Raw genomic sequence first — 14,686 nt, 5'->3', positions numbered from 1 at the left:
CCAACTACTACTCTCAACCACCATAAACTTGACACTACTGATCTAGCAAAAACAGAATATATTCCAAAAAGAAATTATATTTAAATAAATTTTCATCTCTTGATCATCTCCTAAAAAAATAGACTTCTAAAAAAAATGGAGATTTTTTAAAACTTATCAAAAAGTTCTGAATTTTATTTAACATTAAAGATGGCCAGTATTACAAATAATATAATGATGATCCTAATTTCAAAGCTAGCAATCCAATTATATTTAGTAGATAAAAAGGATTTTATATAGTGTGACAAAATTTTATTAGTGTCTCGACATTAGGAAAGCATCAGTCTCACAGCTGCAGCACAAAACAGTGTTTTAAATTTTCTCCTAAAAACTCCAACCCTTATTTCTGTGTTGTAGATCAGTCTTTCAGTTAGGTTTTTAAAAAAATATCTCCACAGGGGACCAATGAGATGACTTGGCTGGTAAAGGTGCTTGCTGCGCAAGTCTGATGACCTGAGTTCAACCCCTGGGACCCAAACAGTAGAAGTAGAGATCTGACTTGCTCCAAGTCATCCTCTGATCTCCACACATGTTATGGCACATGCATGGCCACAGGTATGCACATGCTCACAAAAAAGAAATAAATGTAAGAAAGAGAAGTAAAATTAAAAAATACCTTCATGGAAAACTGTATAAAAACCATTAACAAATATTGCAGACACTGAAGCTTATTACTCTGGGTTTCTAACCCATTTAAGTAAGTAAGCTTTAGAAGTACTTGTTTGAACAAATCTTAGGTTCATAGGTACAAATCACAAGCAAATAATAAGAGTGCAAAAGAACACAAGAAAAACTGTTTATTGATATAATAATTAGTTTTAATAAAAACTAAAATACAATCATTAGATCAACTGTACGTTTATAAAAACAAAAATGTAAAAGCTATCTTTAGCTCTAAGGATTCCATATACAAATTAAAAATTTGGTACCTGTCAGTTATCACATCAAATGTTGACTTACTGATTGAGAAGTGTTAAGAAAAACTATTCTGAGTAAGCTTAAGAAGCTCCAGGTAGAAAGCTATGAAATGTTCACATGCTCTATCTCTGTATGCGGCACAGAGTGCCGAGGCAAAGGTCGCTCTTGACTTTATGAACTGCCAGAGATGATGATGTGAGTGGCTGGCTCCTCACAGGTCGTTTAGTCTTCTTTCCTGGTTCACTCTTAGCTTCTTTTGGAGGGGGCATATGAATTGGCTTCCATGGAATTGGATTATAAAAAGTTGGTTCTGGGTAGGAATTTCCACTATAAAAACCTATAATCATTAAAAAATCAGAATGAACAAGAAAAATTCTTAGATCAAAGAAATCAATTTTTTAATTGCTAGAAAAATATTCAAATGGCAACAGGACAAAGTATCATTGGTAAGTCAATACACTAACTTAAAACTTGAAGCCTAAAAAAAAAAAAACACTGTTCCAATATAGTAATCACTGTAGTAAACATTAAAAATTCAGAGAATTTGAATAATACTCTGAAAACCTATCTAAATAAAAATGTTTATATAAGTTTTACTATGCAATTTCTTTTATAATTCTTAAAACCCTTATGCAAAAAACAAAACAAATTTATGCTCTTAAATCAGTCTTGGAAATGGCTAATCATGTGATAGTGTCCCTTATCAGATACTAAAGTTTATAAAAAAAAAATAAAGACTTTATTATATATAAGTGCCCACAATAACTTAAAATTCCAAATTTAGAACCACTCAACTTCTGCATTACTGTCAACTCAGGATTTTGACCACTAATTGGCATTCATTCTGCTAATGCACACGAAGTGTTTACAGAATGGTGACATCTGACAACCCATAATGGGATGCAGGAAGAACATGCCATGAATTGGCTTTGAGTCCTCCACTCACCGTGGAGACAGAAATCCCTGTACTGTGCAATTTGTAACAATGATATGGACATAAAGGATGGAGACAAGAGAAGCACAGCGTGTGAGAATTAAGTTCACAAACCCAAAAGCATTGAGATAATAATCCATTCTTTTGGTAATTAACTTCTAGTCAACATCTCCATTCTAACTTACTATCTTGTCATTCGGTTAAAATAATTGTTTATCATCACTTTTCTCAACAAAAAATTTTTAAAAAAAAATTTAAAGGAGTATGCCATGCCAGTGCTCAGTAATAATAGATGAGCCTGTGACATAAAGAGAGGTCTAGTCCTGACAGCAGGAATGTGTCTTTCAGACACTCCCAGTCCACACTGACTGCAAAGATATGTCAACACACACTTCACCAAGACAGTCAAAACAAAGTCTGCAGTATGTTCTAGTGTGTGAACAAAACAGAATGGGAGTATTTAATAATAAATCACTTAAACAAGTGAAGGCAGCTGTCAGCAAGGTATGAGTTTCTAACATGAAGCACAAAGAAAAACATGCATTGCCATTACATTCAGACCAAGCCTAAAGGCAAACTGGGTACGTTTGGTCATGTGCTGTCTAGCATTCTACTCTTCAAAAAGAATGCACTGGACCCTGGAAGCTCTACCATAAAGACTGGTAGAAAGAGAAAAAGCAAAATGACCTTGCAAACATACCTCAATTGAGGTTCGATGGTCCAATAAATAAGATACTTTATTTTGGAGTCCTGGAGCTTGAGCACAGAGTCAGGCAAATGCTAAAGTTATTCTCTACCACTGAGCTACACTGCCAGCCATGAGAATTTTTGTTTGCTATCATTAGAAACCATTGCTTGAAAAATGTAAGTTTGTGGCTGGGCAGTGGCAGCACACACCTTTAATCTCAGCACTTGGTAGGCAGAGCCAGGTGATTTTTGTGAGTTCGAGGCCAGCCTGGTCTACAGAGTGAGTTCCAGGACATCCAGGACTACACAGAGAAACCCTGTCTCAAAAAAACAAAAAAAGTTAAGTACGCAAACTCTAACAATGGGTGCTAGGAAAACTGGGTTTATACAAGCAAAAGAATAAAATCAGAGCCCCTTTTCTCACCCTGAACAAAAAATAAATCCAAAACGGACAAGAGATTTTAATGTGAACCTGAAACTTCTAAACTGCTAGAAGAAAATGGGTACAACACTTCAGATACAGGCACAGACTAGAACTGTCCAAAAATGATGCAGCAGCACAGAAAATAATCCCAAGAATTAACAAATGGGATGACCCAAAATTAAGAAGCTCCTGTACAGCACAGGAAACAATTACCAGAGTAAAGAAAGCAAGCAGAATGGGGGAGTGGCACTCAATGTGGGGCAAGAATTTCCACCCAAAACCTGGGAAAGCTTTAAAAAGGGATTCTAAAACGGAGCTAAAAACAGCTTCCTAGTTGGGTCTCTCAGGCAAGCCGTGAGAAGAGACGCTGCAGTGTGTGGGCTTGAGCTACAGTAAGGCGGGTTCCTGGCATGTGGGCTTGACCTACAACAAGGTGAATTCCTGCGGCAGTACACAGAGGTATCTCCAAGTCATGCGGGGCACTGCATGGTAGATTTTGCTTTTGCTAGTATAGGAAAAAAAAAAAAAAAAAAAAAAAGGGTTTCTGGGCTACATGCTGCTGGATGGAGGCATAGACCCACTGCTTCCCAGAGTCAGGTGGTAAGCATGGTTTCTCCAGAGCTGGAGGTAAATGTACCTCTGCCATGTTGAGAAGCTGAGATGGGTGGAGCCAGCAGCCAGGGCTGCCTCTTAGGTCCTAGCCACACTGCAGTTTAAATCAATGGTCAAAAAATGATTACAGATTCACAATAAAACAGATTCAGATGGAATAAATCTGTGTGTAAAAATGTACATAGGCTTGGAAGAGAGAGGAAAAGAAGTAATTCAGTTAAATAAAGAAATAGTTTTTAAAAAATAAAGTCTTTAAAGAGACAATAAAAGTAATATAAAAGTTAAGCTATATAAAGATGAAAATTACACAAAGAATCTGGATACTGCATATTATTATACTGTCTTTGGGATTTTTAACTGCAGAGAGACATTAATTGTAAAGGCTACTCAGTTAAACCAATGTTTATATGCATATTTTAAAAGTATCTTGACTTCAAAATTTGTGTCTAAGGATACGTTGCTTTGGAAAAAAAGGTTCTGCTTTTGTTTCCACAGAAGATGCAAACCTGTGGATTGCTTCTAGGCTAATATGGCTTGATCAACCAAGTCCCCCTGAAAGGTCGATACAGTCTCACAGACTACTATAGCCAAGATTTAACTATAAATTCTTAATTTTCTCAGGATCCCCATAAAATCGCTAGCACTCCCACCCAGCAGGAAGTAGTATGAGAAGCTACACCCCAAATTCCCAAAATATTGTTTGTAAATATTTATTTTTATTTAAAGATGGCTGATTATAAAAGCAATCTCTTTCTAAAGAAGAAAAGGGGATATAGAAAGATGTAAAGTATAGAAAGATGAAAGAGTAGATTGTTGAATCTACTTTTAAAGAGCAAAAACTTATTTGAAATGTTTTACAATGCTATGAATTTTGGTTTATTGATACAAATTTAATTTTGTTATACTATATGCATGTATTTCTATTCTCGTTTAAGGTGTTACATGTATGCAACTCATTTAAAATTGTAATATATAAGTAGAAATACAGAATAATTAGTCATTTATGATAATCAAACTTATAGTCATGTTAGTTTTCTAGGTTTACATAGATATATTTCAATTAGGGTGGATAATCTCCAAACACTTCAAAGACCTACAGAATATGGCATTTAAAATGTTTTAAAAAGTTAGACTTTTCTGGACAATGAGACACGTCTGTTCCTGGCAGCACCAATTGCTTCAAAGAGGATGATGGGCATCAAAGAAACTCCATATGGAGTTTGTTTCCTTTAGGGCAAAAATAGTCATTTGGGCAAGAAACTGCTCTTGCCTGGACTGCTTGATAGTATATTGTATATAGGACCCATAGGAAAATGACCACTGAATTTTGCCAAAACAAGGCAAAATGGTCCTTCAGGTTTCTGCTTTGCAGAGCAGATTGACAGACATTCTAAGGACACAGGGAAAAGTGACTGAGAGACTCCAGGCCTATAGGTGGAATATGGATGCCCCAAAGTTGCAGAGGAACTTTGGGTGACTGTCCAGGCAGCCAGCTGTCTCTGTCCTTTCTAGAATTATGGAAGTTGCTTGCAATGCACTTCTTGTTTACTCAGGTAATACTATATCCTTCTGGGGTCTTTGGTGTAGTTGAAGACTAGATAGTTATAATTTTCACTGGTTATGATAAAAGATAAATTAGATATCAAACTTTAGACTCAAAAACATAGGATAGATGATAGAATATTTTCTTTATATTTGCCAAATACAAATAGAATATGCCCCGGCCAGCAGGGCTTCAATGGGTTCTCGACCACCCTAAGGGTGGAATGATAGAGACAGGAAACACAAAGGAAATACACCAAGTCAAGGTGTAACTTTATTTTTCTCCAGGTGGGTTTATATAGTTCCTGCAGGGTCGGGGGAGCAAGAAGCTGTTATCTGCATAAGGTGGGTCAAGCTAACAGGATGTTTATGTAGGATGTTTACAGGGTGAAAGGGCCAAGGGCTCTGACTCAATGTCCTGTTGCTAGGCAACCTGACTGTAAGATGATCTAGTTCCCTGTCTTATGGGAATCTGTATTTTTCCACTAATTAGAGATTCTGTCCTTGTCCCTGACAAGAATAGATATTGTAACTGTAATTCTTGCTTGACAACTGTTCTATTATATGTAATTTTACTATGTTAAAGTTAAAACCTTCCTTTTTTGGTTAGACAGAAAAGGGGAAGTGCTGTGGGATGTCTTTCTGTATGCTGTGAATATGTGCTGCTCCCACTGGCTAATAAATGAAGCTGCATTGGCTGATGGCAGGGCAAGATGGAGTCAGACAGGAAAATCCAAGAGAGATAGTGAGAGGAGAAAGGAAAGTGAGGAGAGATGCCAAACCACTGCCTAAGGAGCAACAAGATGCCAGTAGATCGGTAAAATGCCATGGCCACATGGCAACATATAGATTAATAAAAATGGGTTGAGTTAAGTTATAAGAGCTAGCTAGCAAGAAGCCTGACCCACAGGCCATACAGTTTGTAAGTAATATAAGCCTCTGTGTGTTTACTTGGGACCAAGTGGCTGTGGGATGAAGTGGGAGAGATTTTTGCTGACTGTGGGGCCAGGTAGGATCAGAAAAACTTCTGGGTACAGGAAAGGCTTTGCCAATAACACAGTTTTACATGGAAGATTCACAATATTAATCTAAAAATAATTACAAAATGAAACACTCAAAGAACAAAACATTCAGTCAATAAATGGGCTGATGAACTGAATAGAGAATTCTCAAAATAAGTATAGTCATAGGGATTTGACAAAGCTGCCAGGCTTGGTGGTGTACATCTTAATTACTGCACTTAGGAGGCAGAGGTGGGTCATCTTTGTGAGTTCTAGGCTCACAATGAGACTTTGTCTCAAAATATATTTTTTTTAAGTTCTCAACATCCTTAGTTTTGAAGCAATTAAAATCACTCTGAGATCTATCTTACTCTAGTCAGAATGGTTGTCATCAAGAAAATAAATGCTGACAAGGGAGTAGGGAAAGAGGAGCCCTCTGATGGTGGCAATGTAAAGTGATACAGCCACTTAAGAAAGCAGTTTGGAGGTTTCTCAATAAATAAATAAATAAATAAATAAATAAAACTGCCATATGACTCAGCTCTGGAGTATACACCCAAAGGATTTAAAGTCAACATACCATAGAGATACTTGTACATCCATGTTTATTGTTGCATGAATCAGAATCACAATAGCTAGGAAATGGAATCAGCCTATATGTCCATCAAAAGAAGAATGGATAAAGAAAATGTGGTTCAAATACACAATGGAATTTTATTCTAGCAGAAAGAAAAATAAAGTCATGACATTTTGAGGAAAATGGATAAAACTGAAAATCATGTTGAGTGAAACAAGCTAGACTAGAAAGGCATAAGCTTCATGTGTACTTACATGTGAAGCCTAGACTTAAAACTGAGTAGATGTGCATGCTGTGTACATATCCTGCAAGGTGATCATGAGAGGGGAAGGACTAGATCTAAAGGGGTGGGAGAAAGATAAAACAATGGAACACTTATAACATAAAAGACGAAAGAGGGAAATAGGAGTAAGGCGGGAAGACCCATGGGAACAAGGTATTGTTGACTCCTATGTGTTAATAACTGTGAGCCCAGGACTCAGGAAGTTAAGGTAGGAAGGTCCTGAGTTTGAAGCCAGCCTGGGCAACAAAGACTATTTCAAAGAAACATAAACAAACAAACAAATAAAATAAAATAAAATGTAAGTGTACAGTTTTGCAACTGTTGCCTTTAAGAGATATATTTATATATGAAATGCAAAAATTTACAGCACTTCTTTAGCAACATAGTTATAATATCCTAGAAAACAATTTCAAAGAAAAATTACTTTTATACATTTCTATTTCTATCAAAGAGAAACAATATTTACATAGCATTTCCTTCTGCAAGCCATACTTATGTAAGCCACACGACATAAAAACTAACCTGTAAGCTTTCCACTGGCATAACCATAGCTCTTTGCAGCTGGACGAGGTTTATTTTTTGCATTTTCCAACCATTCCTTAAATTTTTTTTCTGCTATTTCCTTTTTCTCTTGTAATTCTGCTTGCCGTTGCTTTTCTTTTTCCTTCAAATGACAAGACCAGAGAATTCCCTGAGGTATTCTGTAACTAAATACTCTAGCCAAGTCTTCCTGCTTGTTTGTCTTCCCCCAGTTGCCTTCTGCCCCAATGACACACTGGCCATAAAACTCAACTATGTTTCTATAATCAAAGAATAAAAGTAAACATGATCAAAGATTTGGCATTAAAGTGTCTACCGATGAACAACAATAAGATATGAAATCCATAAAACAAGAAAATGCAAGTCTGTCTTAGAAGAACAACTTAAACGCAGTCTACTAAACGTCTACTAAAAACTATCAAAAATGGTTATAAGTAGTAATAAAGATTTTGAACTTGACTGATAAATATCCACAGGATTATTAATAATTTTCAAGGACTACCACAAATACATATTTATTTTTGAAGCTTAAACATGAAATAACAGAAGTAAGGATAGTTTGTGTATTTTATACTAAAACAGTGTTAACTGACTAATTATATTTTTGTTTCTAAAATATACATATAAACACTAAAGTATGTATTCTGACTGGTCACTTCAATTAACAATACCTTCTCTTTCTTCTTTTTCTCACACTCTTCAGCATTTTTTTTCTTCAACCATTCTTGATATTTTGCTTTCGCTTTTTCTTGCAAATGTTGTTTCTCCAGTTTCTTTGCTGCTTTCTCTTCCATTTCTTTATTAATTTTTTGTTCCCTTTCTTTCCTTTCCTTCAATAAAAATGAAGGGATTTTAACTGAAGTATCTGTAATTACCTTTATAGAAGGAAGGCTACTAAGAGCTTGAGACAGTGAACCGTAGGTGCTCAAGAAAGACTGGCTACATTAATGATCGTCCTGAATCTTAGTAGGGTTTCATGGGCATTTCTTGCACTCTGAGTATGAATGACATATGCATACATTTCCTCAATAGTTGGGCAGTGCAAATACTTGGATAAATCATCACTATTAATGAGTTACAAAGTACTGTACTGTTTATTAGGGTAGAGACAGATAAATGCTTGGCTACACAATTCCTACATAGATTCAAAATCAATAGCCAGTTCACACCTGTGATCTCAACATTTAGGAAGCAAGGGTAGGACTAACTTGAATTTGATGGAGTCTGGGCTACATAGTAAGTTCTAGGCCAAGCTAGGCTACAGAGTGAAGTAGAGAAAGTAGGGGAGGGGAAGGGAGAAGATGTTGGCAAATGAAGGCATAAAGTCAAATCTAGTCTACAAGCCTACTACAATTGTTTTATTGAAAGCACTGCTAGACATGGCAAATAAAAACAGACAGACAGACACCAGAGTGAAGAGACAGCTTGCAGATGAGGAAAAGCCAACTTTGCCAACTGCACACCAGACAGGGGATTCACAATATGGAATCTATAAAAAAGTACAAAAGTGAAACATTCTAAGAATAAATCCAATCAGTAAGTGGGATGATGAACTCAGAAGACAGTTCTTAACAGAACAAATAAAAGTGGCCAATGAATACTTGAAAACAGTTTTAAGCATCCTTAGCCATGAGGCAAAGCCTTGAGATTATCTTATTCTAGTCAAAATGGCTGTCAACAAGAAAACAAATGCTGGCAAGGGTGTGGGGAAAGAGGAGCCCCCCCTCCATGGTGGTAATGTAAATTAGTACAGCCACTATGGAAATCAGCTTGGAGGCCTCTCAAAAAACTAAAAACACAACTAATATGACCCAGATCTCTAACTGGTGGGTATATACCTAGAAGACTAAGTTAAAATGCCTTAAAGTACTTGTACATTCATGTTTACTGCTTCACTATTCACAATAGCTGGAAAATTGGACTAGCTTAGATGTTCATCAAAAGATGAATAGGTAAAGAAAATGTGGCTAATACACAGTGAAATTTTTATTCCATCATAAAGAAAAATGAAATATAACATTTTCAGGAAGATGGAATAAGAAATCACAAGCTAGATTCAGAAAGGCATTTATCACATGACAACTCTTATAAGTGGAACCTAGATGTAAAATCATATAGGTAGGGGTGTGTGTGTGTGTGTGTGATGAAACTAAAAAGAGGATCATGAGGCGGGAGGAATAATCTTATGGGAGGAAGAAGAGAGAACAATGAATATATGTGACCTGAAACAGAAGTGGGTAATATGAAGAAAGCAAACCAGCCAGAGGACAGACTTGGAGCAGAGGGAGGACAGTTAGGCATGGGGATGAATTAGAACAATATGCATTGACTCATACATATGAAAATACTGTCATGAGACCCACTATTTTGTATGCTTTAAAAATTAAAACAAAAACATAAACTGGAGAGATGGCTCAGAGGTTAAGATCACTGGCTGCTCTTCCAGAGGTCATGAGTTCAATTCCCAGCACCCACTTGGTGGCTCACAATCATCACCTATAATGAGATCTGGTGCCTTCTTCTGGCATTTAGGCAAAACACTGTATACACAATAAATAAATAAATTTTAAAAACAAAACAAGACAAAACTATAAACCATTAAAATTTTGACCTAGAGACATGGCTTAGTGGTCAAGAGCACTAGCAGTTCCTCCAAAAGACTCAGGTTCAAGTCCCAGAACCCCAATGCCAGCTCATAACTGTCTGTAACTCCAGTCTCAGGAGATCCAATTCTCTGCTGGCGTCTCTGAGAACCGAGCATGCATGTGGTGTACAGATATATATCTATATCTATATATATGTGAGCATTTTTCTATATATATATATGTGTGTGTATATGTATATATACATACATAAATTTGTGTGTGTGTGTGTGTGTATGTGTGTAAATTTTTAAAGAAAAATTAAATGGTAAGAAATATTTGCAGCACATATATCTGCCAGGGTACTTATGCCTGGATAAGGAGTTCCAGGGCCAGAGATCTCTCTCATAGCCCTTGCCTGGCATGTGTGCTAAGTCACCAGCACTAGAAAAACAAAATCCATGTGAATTAACTCAGGGACAGCTATGGTAGCTGAATGTGTATAGAAGTCACTGCTCAGAAGAGGGAGAGAACTGCTTGGGGAACAGAGTAACCCCATCTCAAACAGATATGTAATCCTATTTTGATATCTTTAGAGAGAGAGTGAGGCTGGAGATTAAAGTCAGGCCTTTGTTCATGCTAAGTATAAGCTAGGTCACTCAGCCAAATTTTTGCATGAATAACAACTTCTTAACACCTTCCAAAAATAGGCAAAAGATACACCAAACAAAACAAAAAAGTCAACTACAAAAGAGACATTGTCAAAATGTATCATTGGCCCAATTCTGTTCCACTCCATTTCTGTGCTGCTGTTCCCAACATGATTACATTTAAGGTAACAGAACAGAAATGAAGTCATAATGGTGGACTCTGTTTCCTACAGTTCTGGTGTCCTTACCGGAAAAGGAAATGACATTTGGGTGCAAACAGACAGAAAGCCATGCAAGGAACAGAAACACAGTTGTTTTCTTCTGCAAACCAAGGAGACACATAATGGACAGTCCAAACCTGCACATCCTTTCCTTTTGATTTCTAAGCTTCCAAGCCATAAGAAAATTAACTTCCATTTTTAAAAAACACCTAGCTAGACTAGGAAGATAAGTCTCCCAGTGAGACTAATACAATAAGAAAAGACGCTAGGCTGGGCAGTGGTGGTGCATGCCTTTAATCACAGCACTCGGGAGGCAGAGACAAGCAGATCTCTGTGAGTTTGAGACCAGCCTGAAGACAGGCTGCAAAGCTACACAGAGACACCCTGTCTCGAAAAACCAAAAGGAAAAAAAAAAGATGCTAAACACCAGTACATCTCAGGGTAACAAAAACAGCAATGGCAAATCACTACACACTAAAACGAAAATGACTGAGAAGATCAAGTCTGACAAAAGATCAATTCGAACTTTCATGTGTTAATAATGGGAACATAAAATGGTACAAGCACTTTAGAAAAAGTTTGGTGATTCCCAGAAAGTTAAAACACAGTTTCCATGTAGCCTAGATTCTGTGAAACTGAGCTCTGAAGCATTTGCCTAAGACAAATGGACACAAACATCATTTGTGTGTAAGTACAAACTGAAAACAACTCAATTTCCTATTAGCTAGTGAATGAATAAGCAATTTGTGCTATTCCATGGGATATTAGAACAATAAAAAGGGATCAAGAATATATAAAATACTATGATAAAATTAAAAACAAAAGAAAATAAACTCAAAGGTGTATATACCCTATTGTTTTATTTAAAGAAATTCTAGAAAAGGCAAATCTAATTTCCAGAACAGGATTACTTTGTTGTCTTGTTGCTGGGGCCAGCTTTGGGTAAGGAGCAGAGTGCTGAGTGTAAGTGGACATAGAGAACTTTCTGGAATGACAGCAATGCTCTTATCACCTGGTTGTAGTGCTGCTCGGTTGCTTGCACTGGTATAGAAGGTTATCAAGCTTCACAAACTTACAACTGATATAGTATATGCCAATTGTAGCCCAGTGATACAGGACACCAGCTAGACTGTAGGGGAGTGTCAGTAGTGAGAACTAGACATGATCAAGTACTTTATAGGCACGCAGAAAAATGACACAATGAATCCAGAACTCAGAATTAACAAGCTAATCACAAGTTTGGAGGGAAGGGATCTAAGCATACATCCATTTTTAAAATTCGACAGGCTGTCCCCAGGACCTAAAGAGAGAACAGAATGCCTGTGCACAGCAGAGGAACAGAGCAGGTGCTTTTCTATCCAGAGAGCAAAGGCCACTAAGTGGCTTCAGAGTTTTCTGGCACACCAATTCCTACATAAGCAGGCACACACTGCGGCTTACAGAAGAAAACAATGAGACTGCCTATGACTTTCTGGCTGTGAACTCTGCTTCCTCTAACAGTGCCTGCCCCTCACAGAAGAAAGGGTGAGCAAACATCAGCTGACATCTTGAAGGACACACTGATAGCAGCACCATCAGTCACAGACCTCACTGAGCTGCAGCTGGAATTCACACAAAATACCACTTGTGTTTGAGAGTTAAAGCTCATTCTATTTTTAAGTAACTTTAAATTACTGAAAATAAAGGCCTTTCTCACAAAATACGTATTAACACTAAAAATCAAGTCTAGAAAAAGAACTAGCATGACAACACAAATATCTAAGTTCTGGATGAGATACGCCCTGTGTTTAAAAAGGACTGAACAATTTACAGTTATAAGGAACCAGCTTTGCTAATGGATACATAAATTCTTTTGGTCTGATTTTCTGATAGAGCACAGTGGAGACGACAGAGGTGGCCGCGGCTAGGGCTGAAAGAGCCCGAAGCCGAGGCAGCAGAGGACCACACACCACGAAATGTAAACAGAGGAGCAAATCCTAGATGCCAGACTGGAAAAGAAGCAGGAGAGGAGAGTGTCTTTCCAAACAGAGGTAACTGTAGGGAAGGCTGGAAAAAGAAACTCAGTAGTTTAAAAGAAAAAAAGAAGAAGAAAAAAAGGAGGAGAAGACGGTGAAAAGGGAGAAGGTGAAGGAAGAGGAGGAGGAGAAGAGAAAAAGAAAACAGCAATCAATTATTCCTTAACAGGCACAAGTTTGCTAAAGAAAAATAGTTAAATTTAATTTTTCAGGGTTTATTTTTAAACAGTTCTCAACCTTCTGGAACAGCAATTTTATCAGGGCAAGCTACTTCTTCCCCCTGCTCTCCACCAAAACAAAACAAAACAAAAGAAAAAAAATAAAAAGAATTATTTTCCCCCAATAATTGGATTAGATCTTCCACCATGAATTAAAACAGCAAATATATCATTGATCTGTCAGTATTATCTTCTGTTCTTAGACAAATAATAACTATGCATGATTGGCATGGCAATATTAGTTTAATGGAGTTGAAGATAAGAGAGGCTTTTAGATGAGAAAACATAGCATTCTGCACAGGTAGAATTATTTTGATTGATGGTTATAAACTTCTAAAACGTATCACCCAAAGTTTTGTTATAGTCACATACTTATTTTGATCTTGGCATTTATTCACAGAGAACACTATTTTGTTATATTATGGAAGAAGCAAGCAAACAAAATCTACAATTGACTTCTGAAGGAAGAAATGTGCAGATATACACACCTAACTAATTCCTTTTTATAATCATATCCACCTGCAACTACTGGTCCTTTTAGTACTATAACTGGACATTAAATTTAATAATAAAGACAGAATTGTAATTAAACATTCTAAATCTTTGTCCTACAATTTAAATACTTGCTTCAATTCATAAAAGTAGTTTTTAACAATGAAGCAGCACCATTCCTAACATAAAATTACAAGACAAATTTACAATAACGTTTTGTTGATTTATTCTCTCTCCTCTCTCTCCCCCACCTCTTTCTCTATCTCAGTTGCTTGTTGTTGAAGAGCTAACTCAGGGTCTGCATACTCAGGCAAGTGTTCTATTACTGAAATACACCCCAGTTCCGTACTTTAAAACTTTCTGATATATGATCCAACACAAGTATGTATTAAAATTGAAATAGGGGCTAAGAGTATACAGCTCAGTGGTTCAGTGTTAGCTTAACACAAAGCCCTGGGTTCAATTATTAGGCCTATTTTTTTTTTAAAAAAAATAACAACAAAAAATAAAAGGAGAGCTGGGAATGTAACTGGATAGTAGAGCATTTGCTTAGCATGCATGAGGCCCAGGGATTTATACACATATAACACAATATATACACATACAAAAGAAGAGAAAATATTTATTCAAAATTTATTATGCTAAATCTAATAATAGATAAAATAATTCATGTTTTAAAGGATCTTAAAAATAAATATGTATATAACATAAAAAGGCTATTCTGGCAAATCCATACATACACAGGGAGAATATATAGCAAAGTCACTAACAATGATGTGAATTGAACAGATTCATAAGAATGAATTTCTAACATATCAAGGGAGAGTCTACCTTGATGATGTGCTATGCATAGGCAGAATGTGCTGATCCTAGAAGCCTTGGGTTATTCAAAGAAAACCCTAATACCAGGCATGAGATGCCTTTTGTAAAGGTCCCAGAGGCCTTCGGACT

At 36.6% G+C, this 14,686-nt stretch overlaps 1 protein-coding gene across 1 annotated transcript in view; it reads right to left on the bottom strand.

The window, feature by feature from the left end:
• Positions 1–805: 805 nt before the first annotated feature.
• The window catches only part of Ccdc34 (coiled-coil domain containing 34), a 35,546-nt gene continuing 21,665 nt past the window's right edge, over positions 806–14,686 (bottom strand). Inside the window, exons 4-6 of the mRNA XM_028882382.2 lie at positions 8,229–8,387; positions 7,540–7,681; positions 806–1,294 (exon numbers count right to left, since the gene is read on the bottom strand). Of these exons, the coding sequence (XP_028738215.1) occupies positions 1,080–1,294; positions 7,540–7,681; positions 8,229–8,387 (516 nt within the window). The 3' untranslated portion in view covers positions 806–1,079. The remainder of the gene's footprint in view (positions 1,295–7,539; positions 7,682–8,228; positions 8,388–14,686) is intronic.

The sequence above is a fragment of the Peromyscus leucopus genome, chromosome 4 (genome assembly GCF_004664715.2).
Source record: "Peromyscus leucopus breed LL Stock chromosome 4, UCI_PerLeu_2.1, whole genome shotgun sequence".
In the NCBI taxonomy this organism is placed as follows: Eukaryota; Metazoa; Chordata; class Mammalia; order Rodentia; family Cricetidae; genus Peromyscus; species Peromyscus leucopus.
Note: the sequence above shows the minus strand (reverse complement) of the source record. Positions and strands in the feature narration are given on the sequence as shown.